This window comes from Python bivittatus, unplaced genomic scaffold, assembly GCF_059951505.1.
Source record: "Python bivittatus isolate LINGU-HERP-01145 unplaced genomic scaffold, Pbiv_v1 ctg000590_np1212, whole genome shotgun sequence".
Taxonomy (NCBI): domain Eukaryota; kingdom Metazoa; phylum Chordata; class Lepidosauria; order Squamata; family Pythonidae; genus Python; species Python bivittatus.
Window position 1 is genome coordinate 5,494,703 of NW_028277086.1, and position 22,426 is coordinate 5,517,128.

At 37.2% G+C, this 22,426-nt stretch overlaps 1 protein-coding gene across 6 annotated transcripts in view; it reads left to right on the plus strand.

Annotated features, from left to right (window-relative positions):
- Positions 1 to 22,426, plus strand: part of TRAPPC9 (trafficking protein particle complex subunit 9) — a 281,618-nt gene that overhangs the window by 2,663 nt on the left and 256,529 nt on the right. For all 6 annotated transcript variants that reach the window (XM_088148925.1, XM_088148924.1, XM_088148920.1 and 3 more), the window contains 6 exons: positions 264 to 864; positions 9,139 to 9,284; positions 10,830 to 10,958; positions 14,528 to 14,554; positions 16,423 to 16,544; positions 19,354 to 19,479. In XM_088148925.1, coding sequence (XP_088005051.1) covers positions 281 to 864; positions 9,139 to 9,284; positions 10,830 to 10,958; positions 14,528 to 14,554; positions 16,423 to 16,544; positions 19,354 to 19,479 — 1,134 coding nt within the window. In that variant the 5' untranslated portion in view covers positions 264 to 280. The remainder of the gene's footprint in view (positions 1 to 263; positions 865 to 9,138; positions 9,285 to 10,829; positions 10,959 to 14,527; positions 14,555 to 16,422; positions 16,545 to 19,353; positions 19,480 to 22,426) is intronic.

Below are 22,426 nucleotides of genomic sequence, written 5' to 3' on the forward strand. Positions count from 1 at the left end.
ATGTCAGTATAGCACAATGTGGTAAGAGCTCAGTAAACCATGATGCAGACCATCCTGCTCTAGTCCAATGGGATCAAGACTCAAATGCTGCCTACTGTTTAAGAAAACTCTGGGTTTTCATGATTTTGTGTAATAGGTCTAATACTTCAGGAAGGTATCACTTGTAAAATGAAGAATACTTCTTAAGTATACAAGTATTATACATTTTTCCTTCTATGTTTTATTAAGTTTTATTCCTTTGTGTTTTATTATGTTTGCATTAGCATACATAGGTTGCAAAATGAGTGTCCCTGACTATATGCAGTGTGCGGAGGATCATCAAACGTTACTAGTTGTGGTCCAGCCAGACGGGATTGTTCCTGAAGAGAGCTTTTTTAAGATCTACAAACGAATCTCAGCAGTGAGTCAGATCAATGTCCGTGACTCTCAGCGAGTTCTTTATATCCGCTACAGACATCATTACCCACCAGAAAACAATGAATGGGGAGATTTTCAGACGCATCGCAAAGTTGTAGGTTTAATAACCATCACAGACTGCTCCTCTGGAAAAGACTGGCCTCAAACCTTTGAAAAATTCCACCTTCAAAAGGAAATCTATGGCTCAACCCTTTATGATTCCCGGCTGTTTGTCTTTGGACTTCAGGGAGAAATTGCAGAGCAAACTCGTACAGATGTGGCATTTTATCCTAGTTATGATGAATGTGAAAATGTGGAAAAGAGAATAGAAGACTTCATTGAATCTCTCTTCATTGTACTGGAGTCCAAACGTCTTGACAGAGCTATTGACAAATCTGGAGATAAGATCCCACTTCTGTGTGTTCCTTTTGAAAAAAAAGATTTTGTTGGCCTGGATACAGACAGTAGGTAAGTAGCTTCAGTTTATATACAGATCTTCTAAAAATATTTGTCTCCAAGTATAGAGATGAGGAAATATTATTCCTGAAAGTAATGGTGTAATACTTTAAAAAGAATTTGTAATATTGAAGATGCTACCAGTAATTAATTAAAGTTTGCCAGCATTTTCAGTGTGTTCACTATCAGAACACATTTATTTGCATTTATATCCTGCTACAATCACCAACACTTGGCAGGTTGCATGATGTAGCAGAAAGTAAAAACATCCACAGTATGACTAAAAATGTTAACAAAACAGCAATCATAAAACCCCAAGCTGAAAAACGCAAGATAACCAAAAGAAAATACCTAAAAATAAGCAAGACTAAAAATGAATAAAGATGATGCAGTGCTTGAACTCCGTTAAAATGCGCTCTGAAAAATTAAAGGAGATATCATGGTCCTCACTGGGAGACTATTCCAGCACACTGACACTACTATGGAGAAGCAGCACCTTCTGACTTCAGCTCTGTTCACTTCTTCGAAATGTGAGACAATGCGAGTATGTCCAATTCTAGTTGAAATAGGGAATCCTGCAGGGTCCCAGGGGCTAAGCCAAAAAATGACTTTATAGGTCAAAACCTACGTGGCAGAGTTGTTCACTGATATCAATAGACAACCACTGCAGGGCTTATGTGATTCATAAGATGCCAGTAAGGGTGCAGGCCACTGCATTCTGGGCCAGTTGTAGTTTTTGAGGCAGTCCCATGAAGAATCATTGTAGTATTCTAATCAGGTGGTAATACACATATGGGTTACCTCGACCAGGTCTGCCTTTGGTGCACTAGCCAAAGCTGGGCAGAGGCCCTTCTAGCCACAGCTTTCACCCACTGCTGGAGCAGAAGCCGTGAGTCCAGAGGGACCCCCAAATAGATATAAATGGATTGCAAAGCTCTTCAGGCTATTTGATAATGTTTCTACTAGCTTTTGATTTTGGTGAATCGATTTTCATCGTATTTATATTATGTAGAAGACATAGCTGAGCCTGGTTGGTGGACTCCTTATTTTCATCATTTGTTTGCATACTGGTTTTTAATTTTTTTTTATTGTTTTTACCTGTTGCGAGCTGCCCAGAGTTACTTAGATGAGATGGGTGGCCGTACAAATTGAAACAACAACAACAACAACAACAACAATAATAATTTCCAATTGACAGGTCTCCTAAGGCAAGAGTCTTATGGAAGATTGAGAGACCCAACTGAACAGCTTGTTCCGTGATATAAGAATTGAGGGAAAAGAGAAGGGATACCCAACTTGAATACAGGCTTTTATCCCATGATTCTTAGTTTTGCTTGTGAGGCTTTGGTGAGGGACTTTAATAAAGGGATTTGAAAGTTCAAATATATGGTGTCTTACCAGATCACCCCATCCACATGTTTTATGATTTTTTTAAAAGTGTAAAATATGAATGGGAAAAGACTTGCTTTTGATGAAGCCACAAAGAATTTACTTCAGCAGCAGTGTAAACACACACATTCCTTTTGCTAGACAACCTGCTACCCAAACAAGTACTTTCATTTGTGGATAGATTAACATTTCAGAAACTCAGCTCTTTCCATGTACAGTACAATTTAATTCATGCCTGTTTGCCTGGAAGTGATTCTTAAATTGTTATTTCAATCAGCAAAGAAAAGGATTATTTAAGTGATTTATAGTTTTTGAATGAAGATATAAATTTAAAGTTAGGGAAATGTAAAATTAACATGCTTAAAACTAGATTATTTAATGGTTTAACTCTGCTTTTTAAAGCTAGTTCAATATCCTTTATTGTGCAGTGTCTGATTGAGATATTGCAGAAATACATTGCTCTGATAATAGGAGAAAATGGCTGTAATTATTTTGTGCTGGAATGTTGATACTCTACTGAATAATGTATATTATTGTGCTACATGCAGAAAATAAAAGCAGAAATCTTGCAATGCTCTGTGCAGCCAAAAAGGAAATTGTATTTTTCTGTTTTGGAATATGTGAAAGCTTATTCCCGTACTACCAAGGATTTGCAGAGACTGTATAATTGAATGCTTTCTATAAACAGGATCAGAAGCGTCCTTTACTAAATTTAAATCATTAGATGTGATTAAAATGTTATGCATACAAGTGAGCACATGATCTACACAGTCTGCAGTAGCCTAGTTCAGTCATAATGTTAAGCCATAATATATGGTTTGGCATTTTCTGCTGTGCTAACCCATCCACTCTACTTTGTTTATCTTGGTTGATCAGTTGGTTTCTATCTTTCTTGATTGGCTGCCCATTATACTAAGGCAAAAATAAATCACATTATTCTTTAGCATTAAAAGTCATTCATATCATGGATATATTCTTCCCTGCAGAAAAGGCAATTATGGAAGTGTTCTATGTTTGTCTAAGTTTATTGGCCCTGCATGATCCAGTTTGTTTCTATTTACTACACTGCTAGCGCAACTATAGGGCAAACAGCCTTTGAGAGTTTATTCTAAAGATAGAATGCTTGCTTAACATCTGTGGAGTAGTGGAACTAACTGTGGAGAAAATGTCATTTAAGTTGGAGCTGAGACTGTTGTGATAGAAAAAGAAATAAAATGCAGCTATAATATTAGTTACAGCTATGTGCAGCTGCACATTTTTTTATAGTAAGTGTAACTCCAGATAAATTGTCTCCATTTGTCTCCATTTGTTTTGACAGATTTTAATTAACAACATTTCTATATAGGCTCTCCTTTTAAAATAGTTACAGTTCAAACAGTTATTTCTCTTTTCAGTAAGTATGAACGTGTGCATATGCCCATCTATTTATTTATTAGGTCTGTACTTTGAATTTGAGGAGAACAAGGTACCCAGGAGTGTGCAGAGGCAGTGAAAACAGTAGCTTTGTCTTCTCTTGGGATCTTGTAGTTGCCCTCCGTGTTTGGTTTAAGATATTGCTGGTAGGCTCTGTGTGCGCATCCCGGTATGCTTCAAAGTACTTTTATCCCTTTGAATCCAGAGCCCCAGTATTTACGCCTGCAGTTATTGCTCAGAAGAGCAGCGGAGTCTGAGTCCAAATCTACAAATAGTCCTGAAGTGCACGATTGGGTGGCTGAGAGCTTTCTGATTAATTCTCTTCTCTTTCCCACTTCAAAGGCTGCCTTTCCCATTGGTAATGCTGCCCTGAACGCAAGCAGCAATAAAATTAGTTCTGTGAGGGCTTTACTCTAGATTCCGCTTCTCCAACAGTATTATTTCATACTTCAAAATACATTTCTGAAATCAATGGGGATTTTGAAAGCCATGTGTGATGCAATATTGGTGTGTGCATCATTTCTTGAAAGAAATATATGATTTTGTTGGGCTACTGTAAACTTAAGCATTTCTTGGCATCTCACTGTCCATGGTGCTGAAGTCTTATGGAGGCCAGTATTTGGCTTTGGGACAGCTTGGAAGACTTTGCACATTTTTTGTGAATGTACTATATTGTCATTCGTAGATATTTAACCTATACTAGAAGCAACCTAGTAGAATTGTTTAGGATGATTTATCCTAAATAATTCTACTAGGTTGCTTCTAATATAGATTAAATGACCTAGCGACAGTTTTAATCATATTTCTACAGAAAACCAAAGGTGGGGATTTAGCTCATTTCCAGGAAACACAAACATCCAAAAGATGCAATTTAATTTGTGCTCAATACTAGCGTGAGATCTGAATTGTTATCAACATATCATTGCCATTATCAACTTTCTTGGTTAGGAAACTTCACTCTGGTTCTTCCTTTCTTAATTTCAATTACTGCAATAGGAATTAATTTTTCATAGACGATTTTTCTACTTTCCACTTTTTTTTAAAAAAAATTGCCTTTATGAAATGGCATACTAATCACAAGGAGTGTTGGGAACGTAATGTGACATAGCACCAATCATTGCTTTCTACGTCCACATGGTGATGAAAAATAATCAGATAATAAGACATCTAGGACATGCTTTATTACTGTATGTTACTAAATAAAACTTTGTTAGCTCTGTCTATTTGTGGCTATTTAATTTTTTTCTATTCCTGTATGTTTCTAATTTTGTTTTGTTCCTTCCTTTCTTGTTTCTTGTTTTTTTTTCCTCTCATACTGCCCTGTGAGTGTGTTTTTGGGTCTCAAAAGGTAGGCCTTTGATCACATTGTATTTTTAAAAACTAGCTAGTTTTTGTATGCTGCCTTCTTATTTTGCCATCATTGAATAATGTAATGTTGCATTTCTGTGTCTTTCTATAATATGGCAATTTTATTTACACAGCAATTGATTGCTGCTGCCTGAATTTCCATTGTAGTTTTCATTCTTTTGACATTTGGCTAATGTTTTAGACACTACTTTTCTTCATTTATTTGCCTTGTCAAGTTAGGGAGTAAAAAGTAGTAGTAAACCAATATATCTTTTTTGGTACATGCTGGTTTTGCATTTATTTTGTTTTTTGGTTTCAAACTTTACAACACATTTAAGCTTCTGCTTATGCAGTTTCAAATGGAAAAGATTACTTCAGCTTACAGTAAATTTTGCTGGTCTTCAGAAGCCTGAGTGATGCTACAGCTATCAGTCATTTAGCTAAGCATGTTTTCTTACCTTAAATTTAGTGGACAATTATTTTGTAATTTTTGACATGAAGATCTTCACTAATTAATTTTGCATGCTTTTTTTCCTCTCTGAATCTTTGATCTGGTGACTTCTGATAACTTCCTGATTGTTCATTTTAATACCTATCGCTCATTCCAGTTCAGGAATGATTGATATGTATTAAAATTTCTGGCTATTGTAAAAGATCACTTCAGTCCATTAAGGAAGTTGCTGTATTTTAATTTATATTTGTACTTCTATGTATGAAGAACAATTTCATATCCCCTGCAGAGTACAAAATGCATTATCATACTTGGCTGGTTCAGGTGTAATGCCAAACAATGGGAGTTAGTCCACGGCTCGCATTCTCCATCTCTTTGCATCCTACTGAATTTTTTTTCATGGTAAGCTTGTTCCTTTTGTGTATAAGCAAGCTACTAACTATGTCAGTAATGCAGAAAATCAGTAGCTCTCAGCAAATTCAGAAGCTTGGCTTTTCATACATAGAAGATGAAGCATCAGATAAAATCAGCATTCTGAAAACAGGATCATTGGTTTGTCTAGAAGTTCAGACATATTGTTTCCATAAAGGATAAGTAGAAAGCCATCAAGATCAGAGCTGTTCTCAGGATTAGCTTCGCATGTATTCAAGATGTGTACTTTCATGAATAGGAGTTAATTCCTGAGTAAGCCCTTGTTACTGATGGGTCATTTTCTTTTGGCCTACATTTCTTAGAATTTAGTGGGATTTGGCTTCTCTTTCAAACTTGAGTGAAAGTGACTTCTTCCTCATAATAATCCAAGTCTGTGCTTCCTGAAGCTTTGTCTTTAATTTCTTGGATTTTGTTCCACATCTGCCTGTTCACCCTTATCCTATACTAAGGGTGAACAGGCACCCTTATCCTATAATTCCTCTAGCGTAGGCATAGCACAAGTCATAATTTTCTTGAAAAAACATTGGGAATTGTAATCAAAATGTGGCTTCTAATTCTGGTTTGACACGAAAGAAAAAAACGGAAGTGTAAGGTTCAGACTCATTTATATAATTGCAAACTACCATGTTGTCATTTGGACCCAATTGATTTCTTCTCATAGCTTGTCATTCTAGTTCTGTGTTTTTTTCTGCCTGAACAAGAATTCTTACTCCTTGTGTGCTTTTTATGTACCTTGTATTCTCTGTTCCTGCTTATTGCTTCCTCTTTACCATGCATAGACAATTATTTCTTGTTTGTAGCCTAAAATGCATAGTGCTTTATTCAGATGAAATCCTTTTTTGGCAATCAGTGTTATGGTTTTGGTTTTTATTACATTCTTAAACTATCCTTCAGCTGAAAAGGATATGAGAGTGGTCTATATCAAAAGTTTGTGTGTGTGTGTGTGTATTTATTTGCCCACCTTCAATTTTACATTTAAGAGGATTTGATTGATTATGTGCCATCAAGTCATTTTTGACTCCTAGTGACCACATAGATAACATTTCTCCATGACAATCTATCCCTAACCTGGTTTTTCACGTTTCCCAATGGTGCACTCAACTCCACTATAACTGAGTCCATCCACCTTGCTGCTGGTCATCCTCTTCTTCTCTTTTCTTCCACCTTTCCCAGCATTAAGAGGAATAACGAAAGCAAAAAGAGGATGATGAAGAAAGGGAAAACTAGGAACTGAAATTCCAGTTCTTAACGTAATTATTCTAGATGAGTATCCTCTGGGTGAGAAGGCAGGATAAAAATGAGCTAACAGCAACAACTAACTTGAAAATAAATGTTTCTGGAAAGATTCAACTACAAGGAGCTAGTCCAGTGATGGCGAACCTTTTGGGCTTGGCATGTGAAAAATTCAGAAAATGCCTAACTTGACTCTGCTGGCATGTCACACCCCCCCCCCAAGACAAAAGAGAAACAATTCTTTACATATTCATTTATTTAAAAAAATACAGTCCAATCGTGTGGTGCTATGTATTATGTAAAGAAACATCAAATAATTACAAAAATGAAATACGAGTAAAACAATCTCCATTTCTTTGGTTACTCAAACAGGGAGAATAGTTGTCGGGTGTTGGTGACCTGTCACCCAAAATGTTGTGGCGTGTCACCTTTGACACATGTGTCATAGGTTCACCATCACTGAGCTAATCCCTTAGCTGAGCAGATGGAATATATTTCACTTCACACTCAACTACTAACATAGAGTTTGGAGAAGGTCCCTAGTGTAATTTGATTCATTCAGGCATACCTCTGCTTTTAAATTCAGATTTACCTAACCTATTATCTGATTGTAACCAGATATCTATACTTAATTTCTGTTTGAATAGCTTGGAGTTGTAAAATAATCCTTGGGTTTGCCAAGGATACCGTTGATGGAGCTTTATGACTATATGCCTGAAAAGTATATCTTTTTCTTTTTTTGAGCGGCAAAAACTCTAATGATAATAATACCCAGCTGACATAGGAAGAATTTACTGAATTGTCTTAATTCACTAAAGTTTTTAGTGAAAGTTTTCTTTACCTTAGTTATCTTAACAGATCATAATGCACACCCTTTCATTTTTTTTCTTTTAGTTATGTAAATATATCTTTATGTCATAATCATCTATATGTCTTACAGCTGCCTGCGATAAATATAATTGATACACTTTGTATATAATACTTTATTCTCCTTTGTGTATATGCTAGATAAATGCAATAAATACTGCAATGTTAGGGTATTGTATCAGTTTAGGTGTATCTATAACTACTTTTTTTCTGGTATTTTTGCAATATTTCAATATTAGTTATTTTTTTCCCCAACCCATAAGAACTTGCAATATCAGTTGTCAATAGAAGTCAGTAATAAAACTGTAATTTAAAACAGAACAGTCATTCTAGTGAAATGTAACCAGCTGTGCCATAGAATATATAATTAACCTATTTATAAAGATAATTAGTTTTTAGGAAATAATTTTCTCATTCTAAATAAATAATATCTTCAGATTTGGAGAAAGTGTGATTATCTTGCCATTTTAAAATATCATTTTCTCTCAGGTAATCTGAAGATGTGGAATTAAATTAAGTTTTAATTTATAATCTAATGATACTACACAATATAAATAATTTAAATATTGTAAGTGCATGAAAAAAATGCTACCCGTCCTTTGCCTCTCTTAAAAGATTCCAAACCATTAAACTATTTTGCCCTTAGAAGGTGTAATAAAAATGGTCAATATGGTATGTCTACCTGTTGCTAAGCTTGGAAGTTATGTTGAGTCCATCCTAACTTATCAAGCATTGATCTTCCTAGTCTTCATATGATACCTCTGTTTGCCAAACTTACTGTGTTGCTTGGTGAGCTAACGCATTAAAAAAAGAAGAGGTTCACCCAATTCCATGGATAAAGAGGGGCATATTGAACTTTTAGACAAAGGCTATCCTGAGGAAACCATTGATAGCATTCCATGTACATGTTGCTGGTTTGTTTCCAGGTATGCAATGTCATATTTTCTGATGGTGACTATCCTTACTTATATTACATCCACTACAGTGAGTATACTGATAGCTGGGAATAGGCTTCTTTGCTCTTGATGAGGACCAATGATTGTTTGCTTGTCAGTAAGAAGCAAACTTATGCAGAAGAGTTAAGCAAATAAAGTCACTGTCTTTTAGAAGAGTACAGTTGAACTAATTCTGCACTGTTTGTTTTTGTATCCTAGACATTATAAGAAGCGTTGTCAGGGTCGTATGCGGAAACATGTTGGTGACCTTTGTCTACAAGCAGGGATGTTGCAAGATTCCCTGGTACACTATCATATGGCTGTGGAACTTCTCCGTTCTGTAAATGACTTTTTGTGGCTTGGAGGTAGGGATGATAGTGTTGGAAATAAAATATAATTGTATTTAGAAGGCTATATGGCATAACTTCTGATGCCATCATGTTATTTAACTTTGCATTCTCTAGGAAAATGGTTTGTGGTTTAGAGTCTACATTATTAATAATAAACAACAGCAATAATAAAGGATCATAATAAAATAAATATGGCTCTAAAATCACAATAATTTGTGATTCTCGGGGGTCTTCCATTGCACAGAGAATGGGAACAGTTCCAGGAAACAATAGAGAACAAACTCCTACTTGCTTGTGAGCAGATTTTATGGTGTTCTCTATGCTTTCGGACCATGAAATATGGAATACTATGCAGATAGTCTTTGGTTAACGACTACTCGTTCAGCGACTGTTCGAAATTGTGATGGTGCTGAATGAGTGGTACTTATGACTGGTCCTTGAAGTTCCAGCTGTCCGAGCACCCCCATGGTCATGTGATTGCAATCTGGGCGCTTGGCAACTGGCTCGTACTTAAGATGGTTGCAGTGTCCTGTCATCATGTGATCGCCATTTGTGACCTTCCCTGCTGGCTTCCCACAAGCAAAGTCGGTGAGAAAGCTGGCAGAGAAGGTCGCAAGTCGCTCCAGTAAGTTGCTACCACTCCCACTGCTTTTTCTCCCGAGGAGCCTGGCTACGGAGTACGAGATCCCAGGGATCCCATGCTCCATAGCATGCGCCCACCCGAAGCACTTCCCCTCTTTCTTCTGTAGCGCATGCCTGCCTTCCTGGCTGCTCTTGTGCATCCTGCAGTAGCCACCTTTTGCCCAGACATGTTCGTGCAGCACCGCAGCAGCTACCTGCGCACCCTCCCTCATCCTGCAGCAGCCACCCCTGCTCCGACCACACTTGCGTGGCATCACACCAGCCACCTGCACACTCTCCTATGCCCTGTAGCAGCTACCCCCAGCTGCGCTTGGACAGCACCGCAGCAGCCATTCGCCAGCCTGCTTGTTGGAAGCCGGCAGGAAGTTGCAAGGAGGTCCTCGCCTAATGACCCACAGTCCTCACTTAATGAAGGCAACGGGGACTGCTGGGATTGCCATTGCTAAGTGATGCGGTCACGTGACACCGAACTTTATGACCGCATCACATAGCAACAGTAATTCTGGTCCCAGTTACTGTGGTTAAGCAAGGACTACCTGTACTATACGGGATAGAAATTCAAGCACTGTTTCTCAGTGTAAAAAGTGTGCTGAAATAAAACTTGGTGACCACTGAGTCTGGGAAAATACTGTTAATGTGAAAGCAAAACTTTGTCAAAATTGCTCTGTGTATTTTCTCTATACTTCTGGCCAGGTGGTGAAATCTTTTCTGAGTATAGATATTGCCTCCTCCACCTTCCTATAGAAGGAAAGGTGAACATTAAGATTCTTCTTAAATGTTTTACCATTCTGTGTACCTGAACTGCTTAAGTGCCTTCTTATCTACCTCGTATTCAATGTATTGCATTGGATGTACTATATTCATTACATGAACAGGCCTTGGTAGAATTGCCATTTAAAGAGCTGTTTTCATCTATAGCTGCTCTTGAAGGATTATGTTCAGCCTCTGTCATCTATCACTATCCTGGAGGTACTGGAGGTAAAGTTGGGTCTCGCAGGGCACAAGGAGGTTCGCTTTCTGCAGAGGCAGGTAACCGGCACAGACCTGGTAAGCAAAAGCATGTGTTGTTTTTTAAATTGTAATGAGATTTTTTTTGCCTAGTAATTTTTTGCTGATTAAATATTGTTCGCAAGTTTTCAAGTGTGTATTTTTCTTTGAGGCTTAATCAGAATCTCTGTTCTAAGTGTGCCCATGCTGCATTTAAGATTTATTTTAGCCTTATATAATCCTACAGCTTCTAAATTTTCAGCAGCACAACATTTTGTCCTCATAACAAAGGCAGGATTTAGTATTTTTTTTTTAATTGGCAGATGTACTATCCACATGAGGAAAACAGCACCTACCTTGCAGATAGATAGCTTTGCTGCACGTATAACTAACTGACTTCAAAGCTTACAAATAACTAGTTTTAGTTTGGAACAGAATTCAAATAAAAGTTAGAATTTGAACATGTTTTGGTGTGTGATGCTAGAGGAGAAAAAAGCTGACTTTTAGACTTGAGACTAAAGAAGTTTTGCTCCCATCTGAATCTGAAGTGTTGATATCGATGGTGGTGCCATGGATATAGTAGGAGCCAGTGGCACTTAGAGAACAACACTTCTGAGACCACTCCAAATAAAAATGTTTTAGAAAGAATTTGTTAAGAATAATGGGGTAGTGTATAAGGTGCTGGACTGGCATTGGGAAGACTCTGGTTCAACTCTACCCTGAGCTTTGGAAACTGACTCTTTCAACCCAACCTAACCCAGAGGGCTGTTGTGGGAAAAAATGGAAAGAGGAAGTCCTATGTATATTGCCTGGAACTTCTGAATGAAAGTTGGAATATATATCAAATCAGTAAATACATTTCTACTCTGCTTTTCAAAAAGTCTATTGTTCAAGGCAATTAGCAGTAAAATTAATGATCAAATTCTAAGTAAAGCAAGAATAAATTATTAAAATGCCAATGACAAACATCCCAAACACCAAAACTAAATCCACACTGAGCATTTCAAGAAGCTGAAAACATCTGAGTAAAATTAACTGACCATGAGATCAAGAATAAACCCAAATTATTGGCTGTTGTCCTCTCACAAAATGTTAGTGACAAAGAACTAAAGTAATTTTTTCAAGGGAGAAAAAATCCTTATCCATTGCTGGAATGCAGAGAAGAGTGTCTCATGGAGATCTTCATGGTCCTCCACATGCTGTGATCTTAAATCATTTACAAGGCTGTATTTGCAGAACACAGACTTGTTTACAGAGATTGTGGTGGGATATGAATATAATAATAAATAAGTAAACAGATTATCCAAGTCTTGATTAAGGGATAACATACATCATGCTACTTGTTTGCAAGGAGTGTGCACCGGGCAGGATAAAGAAAGTCAAGATGGCATGATTGTGCAATTGAAACCCCACCTCTTTGTATGGGGGTGTGATGTTGATGCAAGAAAAAAAAGGGGGGCAGGGCTTAGTTCACATGGTGATCGTTGTCATCTTGACTCTTTCTGACATACCCCTATGGAGGCGCCTGCTTATTTGATTTAAACTTCTGTATTCTCATTATTACGCAGAGCACCCTTTTAGTAGCAATGTCTTTAGTTAAATTTAACTAAAATAATTACATTTTAGTTTTAAGTTTTTAAATTAAAGCTAAAATAATTTAAATTTAAATTATTTAACAAATGGATTTCTTTATTAGCAGCACCAAGTTTTTGATCGACTTAGGGTATATTATTAGGTGATAACTCTTTTCAGCATGCTTTACAACTCAGCATGTCTTTCTTTGCAGTAAACTTCCATGGGAGTAGGCTGGCTAAGGGCTAATATACCTGAGCCCTTACACCAGTGTTGTCCAAACTTGGCCACTTTAAGATGAGTGGACTTCAACTCCCAGAATTCCCCAGCCAGCTGGCTGGGGAATTCTGGGAGTTGAAGTCCACTCATCTTAAAGTGGCCAAGTTTGGACAACACTGCCTTACACTCAATGTAGTGCTGAATAAAGAGACATGCTTTTACAGATGTGCAGCCTGCTTCTAGTTCTCAGAAGTTGCGTGGCTTTTAGCTTTGTCAGAAAAGAGAGTCTTGTGGTTTTTACTTTATTATATAAGGGAACACTGGAAATCGTTAGCAAGCGACTTTGGCAGTGTGTGTCTCAGTACCTTTTGCTTTCTTCCTGACCCTCAGGCTCCTGTCATTCTGAATGCTTACACTGAATCCTGGAACACAAGGCTATGATTTTTACATCAGAAGGAAGATGAGCACATGTCTGGTTTCTTTGTACCCATAGACCTGATGAAACAACAACACAGATATTTCTGTGTTAGGTTGTGTTAGTCATGATGGATAGCTGTTTCCCTCAGTATAACAGACAGTATTGCTTCCTGGTCCTAGGGAATGAAATGAGCCAGAAAGAGAAATGTGATTTCCTATTGACTTTGCTTCCCAAAGGCATCTGCTTAGGGCCTTCATAAAGGCATCTGTGGAAGCAGAATGCTAGACTTTGAAGTCTCTGATTTGACCCTATCAGTTACTTTATTGCCTTATATGAATAGAACACAATAAACATGTTGGTTTCATATGTCTCAGAATTTGCAACCAAGTTCTTTGGTTTAAAAATGCACACACATAGTGTGTATTGGGGAATGCTGCATGAAAAAGGCCTTGTTTTCCAAGGAAGTGTTGCTGGTTTGCTTCCGGGTCCAATTCAAGGTGTTGGTTATTACCTTTAAAGCCCTTCATGGCATAGGACCAGGTTATCTGAGGAGCCGTCTCGCCCCCATTATATCAGCTTGCCCCATGTGGTCTGGCAGAAAGGGCATGTTGTGGATCCCACCAGTCAAGAAATTTCGGCTGGTGGGGTCTAGGAAGAGGGCCTTTTCTGCTGTGGCCCCCACCCTGTGGAAGAACTTACCACCTGAGGTGTGGTATGCCCCCACCCTCATGGCCTTCTGGAAGAGTGTGAAATCTTAGCTATGCCAGATGTCCCAGGGGCCTGATGGGGGCTCGCGCTGTTGGGATTGGCTGGTGGGGTAATTGATTCTGCCCCCCCGTCATCTTGAATTGTATAGTTTCTTTATATAGTATTATTTTTTTGCTAATTTAATTATTTACATTTTTACTGTTTTTAATATTTTATTTTAATTGTGAGCTGCCCAGAGTCACCCTCTGGGGGAGATGGGCAGCATATAAATGTAATTAAATAAATAATAAATAAATATGCTGTTTTAGTTTGCAATTCCTCCAAGTGTGTTTGGACTGCAACTCCCAGCATTTTAGGTTGACTTTGCTATATGAAAGCAATTCTTCATTCCTTTAAGTAACTAGGCAAGAATTCTCTGTCTTTCTCTCAAACACATGCAGGCCCTTAACACATCAAGAATTAATATTGGTACATGGAAGACATATGATCCAGAAAAAATCTAACTTACTTACAGAGAGTCATTTATAAACTGTAAAAAAAATAATATAATGAATTTCATCGTAATGACATGACAACAGATGTGTTGTATTTCAGTGAGCAGTCTGGTTTTCTACAGATTTTGTGGTTGGGTGATTCATTGTAAAATATATTTGGCAATCTTGTTTATTTAGGCAGTACAGAAGTTGATGTTGTTGTTTTGATTTTTTCTTAGGAGCACAAGAAGTTCTTATTGATCCAGGTATGTTGTCTTTATAATTGTGTGTTGTCAATCAAATAGATTTTATTAATTGTTTTCTACATGCTTTAGTAATATTTCATTTCTGTGTTCTAAAAAATACATGATTTGAGTCCTGTTCAGTGAAGGAAGTCATATTATAGCATCCTGAACAAACAGCTGTCCTGACTTTATTTGACCGTGGCTAGTGAAGAGACCACCACTTCTTTGGATAACTGGTTCCAAAGTCAAGCTGCTTTTACTGTTAGGAAGATTTTTTTCCTAATATAATTAGTACAGTGGTACCTCGAGTTACGAACGCCCCTCCTTACGAATTTTTCGAGATACGACCAGCTCCGGCCCCAAAAATTTACCTCGACTTGCGAACTCCACCTCGAGTTACGAACCGGATCCGCGGCCATTTTCCCTGCTGCCATGCGGTAGCGGCTTCCTGTGGGCGAGATCCCAGTAGCAAGGAGATGTTCGGTGAGGCTTGTGGTGTGTTTTGTGGCATTTGGAAGGTGTTTGGTGTGCTTGTCAGCATGGCTCCAAAGAAAATGCAGAGCAGGCTTGGCAAGAATAAGGCTTTGAAGAAAAAAGTGACGATCGAACTTAAGAAGGACATTATAGAAAAGCACGATCATGGTATTCATGTGACTGATCTGGCCTTGGAGTACAAGATGGCGAAGTCGACCATCTCGACTATTTTCAGGTTTTTGTGGTTTAAAAATAAAATGCATATGTTTCAGAACTGTTTAACTCTATGTACTGTAGGCTAGAAGAAGTTATAGGCCAATCATATCCATCCTTATGCAGAGGAAGGTGCTTGGGTCTGTCTAGGAAGTACCCAGGAGTCAGTTTTGATTTGAAGGATACTTTTTTAAAAACTTTCTGTTATTTAGAAATTATACTTTGGTTGATGCCGTTTATACATGCATTTCTCTGGTTTTTGCAACCATCATACTGCTGATTAACATTCACTTGAAAATCAACCATTATTCCAAGATATTTTTTTTCCCACAAGAACTGTTAGTAAGCCATATAGACTCATCATGCTATTCTCTTTTGGGATAAACAGTATTATAAAAATACAGAAAAAGAGTGAGAGAGAGTGAGCAAAATAAATTAAAGACAGGAGAATTAGAAATGAAAGGAAAGGTCTAGTTTATACCAGCACCCCTCATTTTATCTCTCTGTACTCATATCCTTGCAAACCATCTTGCTTTCTCAACACCCATGCAGCCTTTGTTTTTTGTTTTAATTTAAAATTCTCATCTCTTTTTGAGAATCTCATCAGTGCATCTAAGCACACCTTGTTTGGTCTTTCTCTTGACCTATTCCTCCTTCCTTCATATGTTGCTTTGCAATTTGATCCTCAGTATGACCAAATCAGTATACTTCTTTTGTACAAATAACTTGCTTTTCTTTCAGCACCTGTTCATTTACAACTTTTTGTTGTAATTTTTATGGTAGTAAATTCATTTAAAATGCCGTGAGTCATTTTCTTAAGTAACTTGCAGTGGCTGTGAGAATATCTTCCAAAATTTTATATTAAGTGATAATATAATTAAGTGATGTTAATATGTACAGAATATAAGAGTTCAGTATCAATTTATTAATTTTGCCAGAATTTTTTTCCGATATGCTTGTGAAACAATATATATTCTTTCCAGCTTTAATTCAAACAGTTTTTGTAAGAAAACTACAATGCATGACGCAGTAAATTTCGAAGAATCTCCAGACCTCTGCCATTTTGTCTACATTTTGAATTCATCCATTTGTTCCTTGCTCAAACTTTCTTTTTAGCTAGAAAGGATTTCCGAAACATTTTTGTTTTATTCTGACCTGGGAGTCGTGGTTAAGCTGAAATTTCCTGCTTCAATCCAATGCAGGGGCCCTCACGTCAAACGGCATCAATGCAGATACAAGTACTGAAATAGGACGAGCTAAGAATTGTCTGAGCCCTGAAGACATCATTGAGAAGTACAAAGAGGCTATTTCCTACTATAGCAAGGTAAGGTTGCTATAATAAGCAAGCTTTTATATGTGAAAAGAAATCCATCATAAATATGCATCAATGGTCATGGACTCCACACAGCAGCATACATGGCTGGTAATAGACTTAAAGAACAGTTGGAGATTTGTGGAAGTGCTAATTGGATGAATCAGCACCTTTTACAGCTGCTCATTTTTTATACAACAGTGTTTGCTAAAGAAGAATGTCAGTTTAAATTATGTGTTTTTTTTAAGGAAAATTCTAGATTCATACTCAAATGCAAAAGTTTTATTTGTATCTTTAGAATGAATAGTAGCATAAATGTATAGTTTATGAATCTTTTATCAAACCTTTGGGCTTCCTAGTTCCCCAGGCCTTTCTCCTTTCCTACTCTGGCTCAGTTGCACAGGAGTAATTTGGAGTCTTCACTGAAAAGTAGAAATGAATCATTATCTCTCCCTGAACTTGGGCAGACTGTGATTAGCAATAAGTAGTTTGGAGGAACAAATCAACTTCCAACCAAGGTTTAGATCAATAGGGCCTTGTTCCCCACTTTCAAGAGGAGATGGAGGCTAAGGCTGAGGAAACAAAGCACTTCTAGAGGGTATTTGGGGTGATGCCATGATCAAGGTTTATTTTTACGTGCTTTATGTCAGCCATAGATGTTCTTGTAAACCGCTGAGAGTCCTTCAGGATTGCAGCAGGGTATAAATATAATAACTAAATATATTTCCAATAAATCATAGCGACCATAGTTGAAAACTTAGATGTAGTTCTAAACATCATTAATTGAAAGAGGAAGCAAACGCTTATTTTTTGCTTGTGACCGTATCAGAAGAGGGAGGGGATAGGTTTAGGAGGAAGCTGGATCTGCAGATTCATATATTCAGTCAGTCTGTTGAGAAATGTTGCTGCTGTTTTTTATTATTAATAAGTGCATTTGACCTGCAGTAGAGGTATAAAGCCATTTTTAAACATTATCCTCCTTTTTGTCTTGTGGGCTGAAAGGGGAAGAGATAAAAGTGATGGTCTGGGAAGGTGGGGATCAAGTTAGGAATTCTAGGTGGAGTAGCTGCAATTTGTCTTTAAAAAGGCATAATTATTAAGCAGGCATCGCTGTAGAAGAAGTAAGAATATTTGCCTGACTTAAACATATGTTTTCCCTTTTTAAGCACGTTAGATCCCTAGTACTCTGGAGCTAGATGCTATAGCAAAGCTACTAAAAATGCTGCTGTGATGAATCAATGTCTTGTGTTGTAGCAATGTGACATTTGAAATATAATTATATCCTAGGTTAAATGGTGTTTGAGTGGAAAACAAAAGATATTGGATAGTGAGTGTAGAGATGTGATGGCTGGGAGAAAACCCAGGCATTTCGGGAAAAAATACATTATTTTTTTCTAGTACCTTTTTTGAATGCCTTTTGAAAAAAAGAATTGCAAGGTAATATTTCTAATACTGTTTTAAAGGAATACAAAACAGTTAACATATGAAAGAATGTGCTTATGTTTGGAAGTCTATTAAATAAAAAATAAGATGTAAAAGGGTAAATAAGCTTTTTTCAACATAGGCTTACTTTTCTGTTTCCAGAAGTACATGAAAATGATTAAAAATTAGAATAATTAGAAACTGTGAACAGTGATAGTTCAGATTTAGAAAATGAGACTGATTAAAAATTTTACATGGCAAAATATGTATTTTGTGCTTTGGATCCCACCGGCAGCTTTTTTTTTTTTAATTTGTTCTTTCTATATGTGTTAAGAAAAGTCCAAAATAAATATTTGTCTTTATTTTATTGCACTGTTGATGATTTATTCTGCTTGCAATATTAACTGTTTGCTTATCAGTTTTAGGGAACGGTGTTCTCTGGTGTCAGGTCTTGGCAGTCAATTCTGTATTGGTGAGGCTTGCTTTTCAGTCGCTCTGTATCACCACCACTTTTTCTTAAAGGCCTGACTGAACAAGTCTGGAAACTGGGTTGTGATGTTCTCATAACACAGTAGACCTGACCTGACTTGGGTTAAAACTAACTTTCTGCCTCCCTGCCTGAGCTTTGCATTCCAATGAAGTATTTTCTGAATATGAGCAGGGCCAATGAATTGCCTGCTGAGTAGAGGGAATGGAACAAAATGGCTCCTGATGATCTTACTAGTTTTAAACAGTGAGAATAGCCTGTCTTCATTTGGAAAGTTGAGGGCCGGGATCATTAATTTTCCCTGTTTCCTGATCCTCACTATAATCCTGTAAGATAGACTGAGAAATAGTCTGGTAGCCCAAAAGCAACCAGTGAACTTCGTGGTGTCTGCTACCTTCTCATTCAGCACGAGATACTGTGCAGTACTGGATCAAAAACATGGACATATCTGTTACAGTAAAGTCTCAGCACCACATTTAATCTTGGGAGGGAGGGAGGGAAGGAAGGAAGGAAGGAAGGAAGGAAGGAAGGAAGGAAGGAAGGAAGGAAGGAAGGAAGGAAGGAAGGAAGGAAGGAAGGAAGGAAGGAAGGACATATTTGGATTTTGGCTGCCATCTCCTGCATCATTTTACTCAGTAGAATTACTAGGTATTATTCAAGTGCTATTAAAAGTAAGAGAATGGTTTCATAATTTGTGGCTCTTTATGTATTCATAGATACAACCATATGACTTGGTTAAAGAGACCATTTTTCAGGCCTGGCTGCATCTCAGCAAAATAGATTCATGCCGAGTTGTAGAACAACTTAGCTTAGTGTATTACACCAGAGAGGCTAGTGTTCTTAGGTAGGAATACATTTTATAATGTGGTATATAATAGGCCAATATTTTAATCCATTATATATGTTTTATAGTATAAGAATGCTGGTGTTATTGAGCTGGAAGCTTGCGTGAAGGCGGTGAGAGTGCTTGCAATACAGAAAAGAAGCATGGAAGCTTCTGAATTCCTTCAAAATGCTGTTTATATTAACCTTCGTCAGGTGAGAATACTTTCCTTTCAGCTAAGAATTAATTTCTCCATCAGTCTTTGAACTATTTTTAAGAACAGAAGGGCCTTTATGATGACACCAAATGCCTGCCTAGTTCTACACCTTGTTTCACACAGTGAGGACCTTGATGCCTGTAAAAAGCCATTCCCTAAAGATAATATCTGAGTTTTCAGAAATAGTATTAAACCATATTCTCTATTTATATGTCCATTCTGTTTTGTTGTTTTGCATACAGAGTAAGTTATTCTTCAAACATAAATGCTTGAATCTAGAAAGCAGTTGTTTCTTAAAGATTGAAAGTATTGACATTTCAGATATATTCATCGTATATGATTTCTCATAAACCTTTCACATTTCAGTTATCTCACCCTTAGATATTGAAAAAAAGATTGTCTTTTATTTTTACCACCACAGAATGTATATTATAAAATGCATATACATTATAAAACATTTTTAGAACAAGTAATGTGCATATTACTCATTTTGAATACACTAGATTACCAAAGTGATTATCACCCACTTTTTGAAAAGCTGTTGGGTGTGGAACTGCCTTTAGCTCCATATTGATACGTGTGCTACCTTTATTCTTATTCTTACATATCCTTGAGTGCTTCCCTAGTTCAGACATAATAGGGAGCTCTGGCTTGGTATAATTGTAGTGAATGGGCAGAGGCGACCAACCGCACTCAGCCCAGTCCGCCTGCCAGTCCTTCTGGCCAAGCACCAAGCTGCAGCCTGCATATATCCCGGGATACATTTTTTGGCAGGAGGATGCTTACCTGAACATGTCTGCCAAAGGCTGTCCAGCCCTCTCCTTTTCTGTTAGAAAGCAAAATAACATTTCTTTTTGAAACAAAAGAATTTGCTAGAGAAGAGGCTGGAACAGGTGAATGTTAAAAACTCCCCTCAGCCTGGTTTAAGCTGGAATTTCTAGAAAAGCAAAAAGCAAAGCCAGGTACAATTAGATCAGAAAGGAATTTCTCATTCAAGAAATTAATACTTAGGCAGACGTAGAGAAATGTCTAGTTAGCATTGTGCTGAGTCTGTTCTTTATCTTCTGTGTGCGAGTTAAGTTCTATATTACTTCTGATTTTACCTTCCCAGTACAAGCTCAATTATTGTACGAGTGATGTGTCGTGGGATTTCTGTGTAGCAGAATCCTCTTTATTATTAGCAAGTCTGTTCCACTGTGTGATCTTCCCCATGCTTATATTCCCCTTTATCTTCTCTGGGGGGAGATCTTTTTTGAATTGCTTTTGTGTTTTTGGCAGTCTTGATTACATCAGTGCTAATATAGCCTAATTGCCTTTTTCAGTTATAATACAGACGAGCAACAAACTATATTTTTTTTGGCACTTAGCTTGGTGCTCACCAAGTTCCTTGTCCCACTTAACATTTTTGTAAAGATTATTTTAATTTTTTTAAAAATTGGAAGGAAGCTGGCCTGCTGCAAACATCAGTAATTATACTTCCTTTGTGTATGTTCAGCTTTGTTGATAACGTACTACTGTTTTGTTTTATAAAAAAAAAACCCTTTCATTAGAATCTTTTGGTATACAGTACTTGAACAAAATTTGTAGCAGTCTTTGTGTTCATATCTTACATTTTACACTAGGGGTCAGCAGTGTTGCATCATAAGAATGATTAATGCTCTGATTTGGAATACTACCCGTAGAAAATACTGTTTAATAGACTGTTAAGTTATCCAAATATACCGCTTTGCTTTTTTGGGCTTACTCTCTTTTGCAGAGTTATTTTTGTCTTTAACTGGAATAGTTAAATGACAAAAATAGAAACATAGAATCATGGACTCCAACCTTCTGCTCAGTGCAGGAATTCAAATTAAAGCGCCCTGGGCAGATGGCAGTCCAGTCTGCTTGAATGGAGTGAGTGAAGGGGAACCTGCTGGGATCTGATGCACCCAACCTCTGGTTAAACAACCCAGTGGGGTTTCGATACAATAAGGATGCTGCTAGGTTTGTTACAACTGAAATTAAATCCGTCTTTGGGGACTTGTAATATTTTGATACCCAGCAAGACTTCTTGTTACTCACTGAACTCCATTTTCAGGGAATTTCTGATTGGGGTAACTTTCCGTTGTACCTTAGTCATGAGATGGCTTTCACTCTTTGATCTAACTCAGGCACATTTTGCTTCCATCTCACAGCGGATTTGTTTGTCACTTCATAGTGGGCAACGTGGATATTTCAGTGCTCAACAGAACATATTTCTCTGTATTCAAAGAGCTGGCTGGTTTTCTAAAGTAGGATATACTTTTGACCATACAACGTTTTTGTATTAAGAAAATGGGAGGAGAAGGAGGAGGAGGAGGAAGATTTATGGTAGTTTGTTTTCCTACAGATTTAAAAGCTTACATATCATCACTTATTCAGCAGATAGTTCTTGCTTACAGTAATTTGTTTGGTGAGTAGAGAGGTCTTGCTGTGTATCAAAATATTACAAGTTTCCAAAAGACTGATTTAATTTCAATTGTAACAAACCTAACAGCATCCTTTCCTATGCTAATTACAGTTATTTTTATATAATTGTTTCTCAACTGCTTATATATCAGATGTTCAGAATCCAGCAGGAAAAAAAATCTGTTTTTCTTTTAGCCATCTAACCAAGTTACGTTGAGTTTAGCAGAGTTGCTCTCGCAGTATTTTGTATTATTTCAGATAAATGTTTTTCACTTTTATTTTTCTGCCACTGCAGTCACACATCTCTAGGCAGTTTACAAATCAAAATTTAAAAATAATGAAAATTATAAGCATTGCAATAACTCTCCAGAAAATGTTAAAATAGCCCCCTGCTGATTGGATGCAAAGTGGAATGCAGATGTTAAGTCTCCAAAGACCTGTGTGAAAAGCCATGTTTTAATTGCTTTCTAAAAGGTAATCAAAATAGGGGCTAGTCCAGCGTCCAACAGGAGAATCAT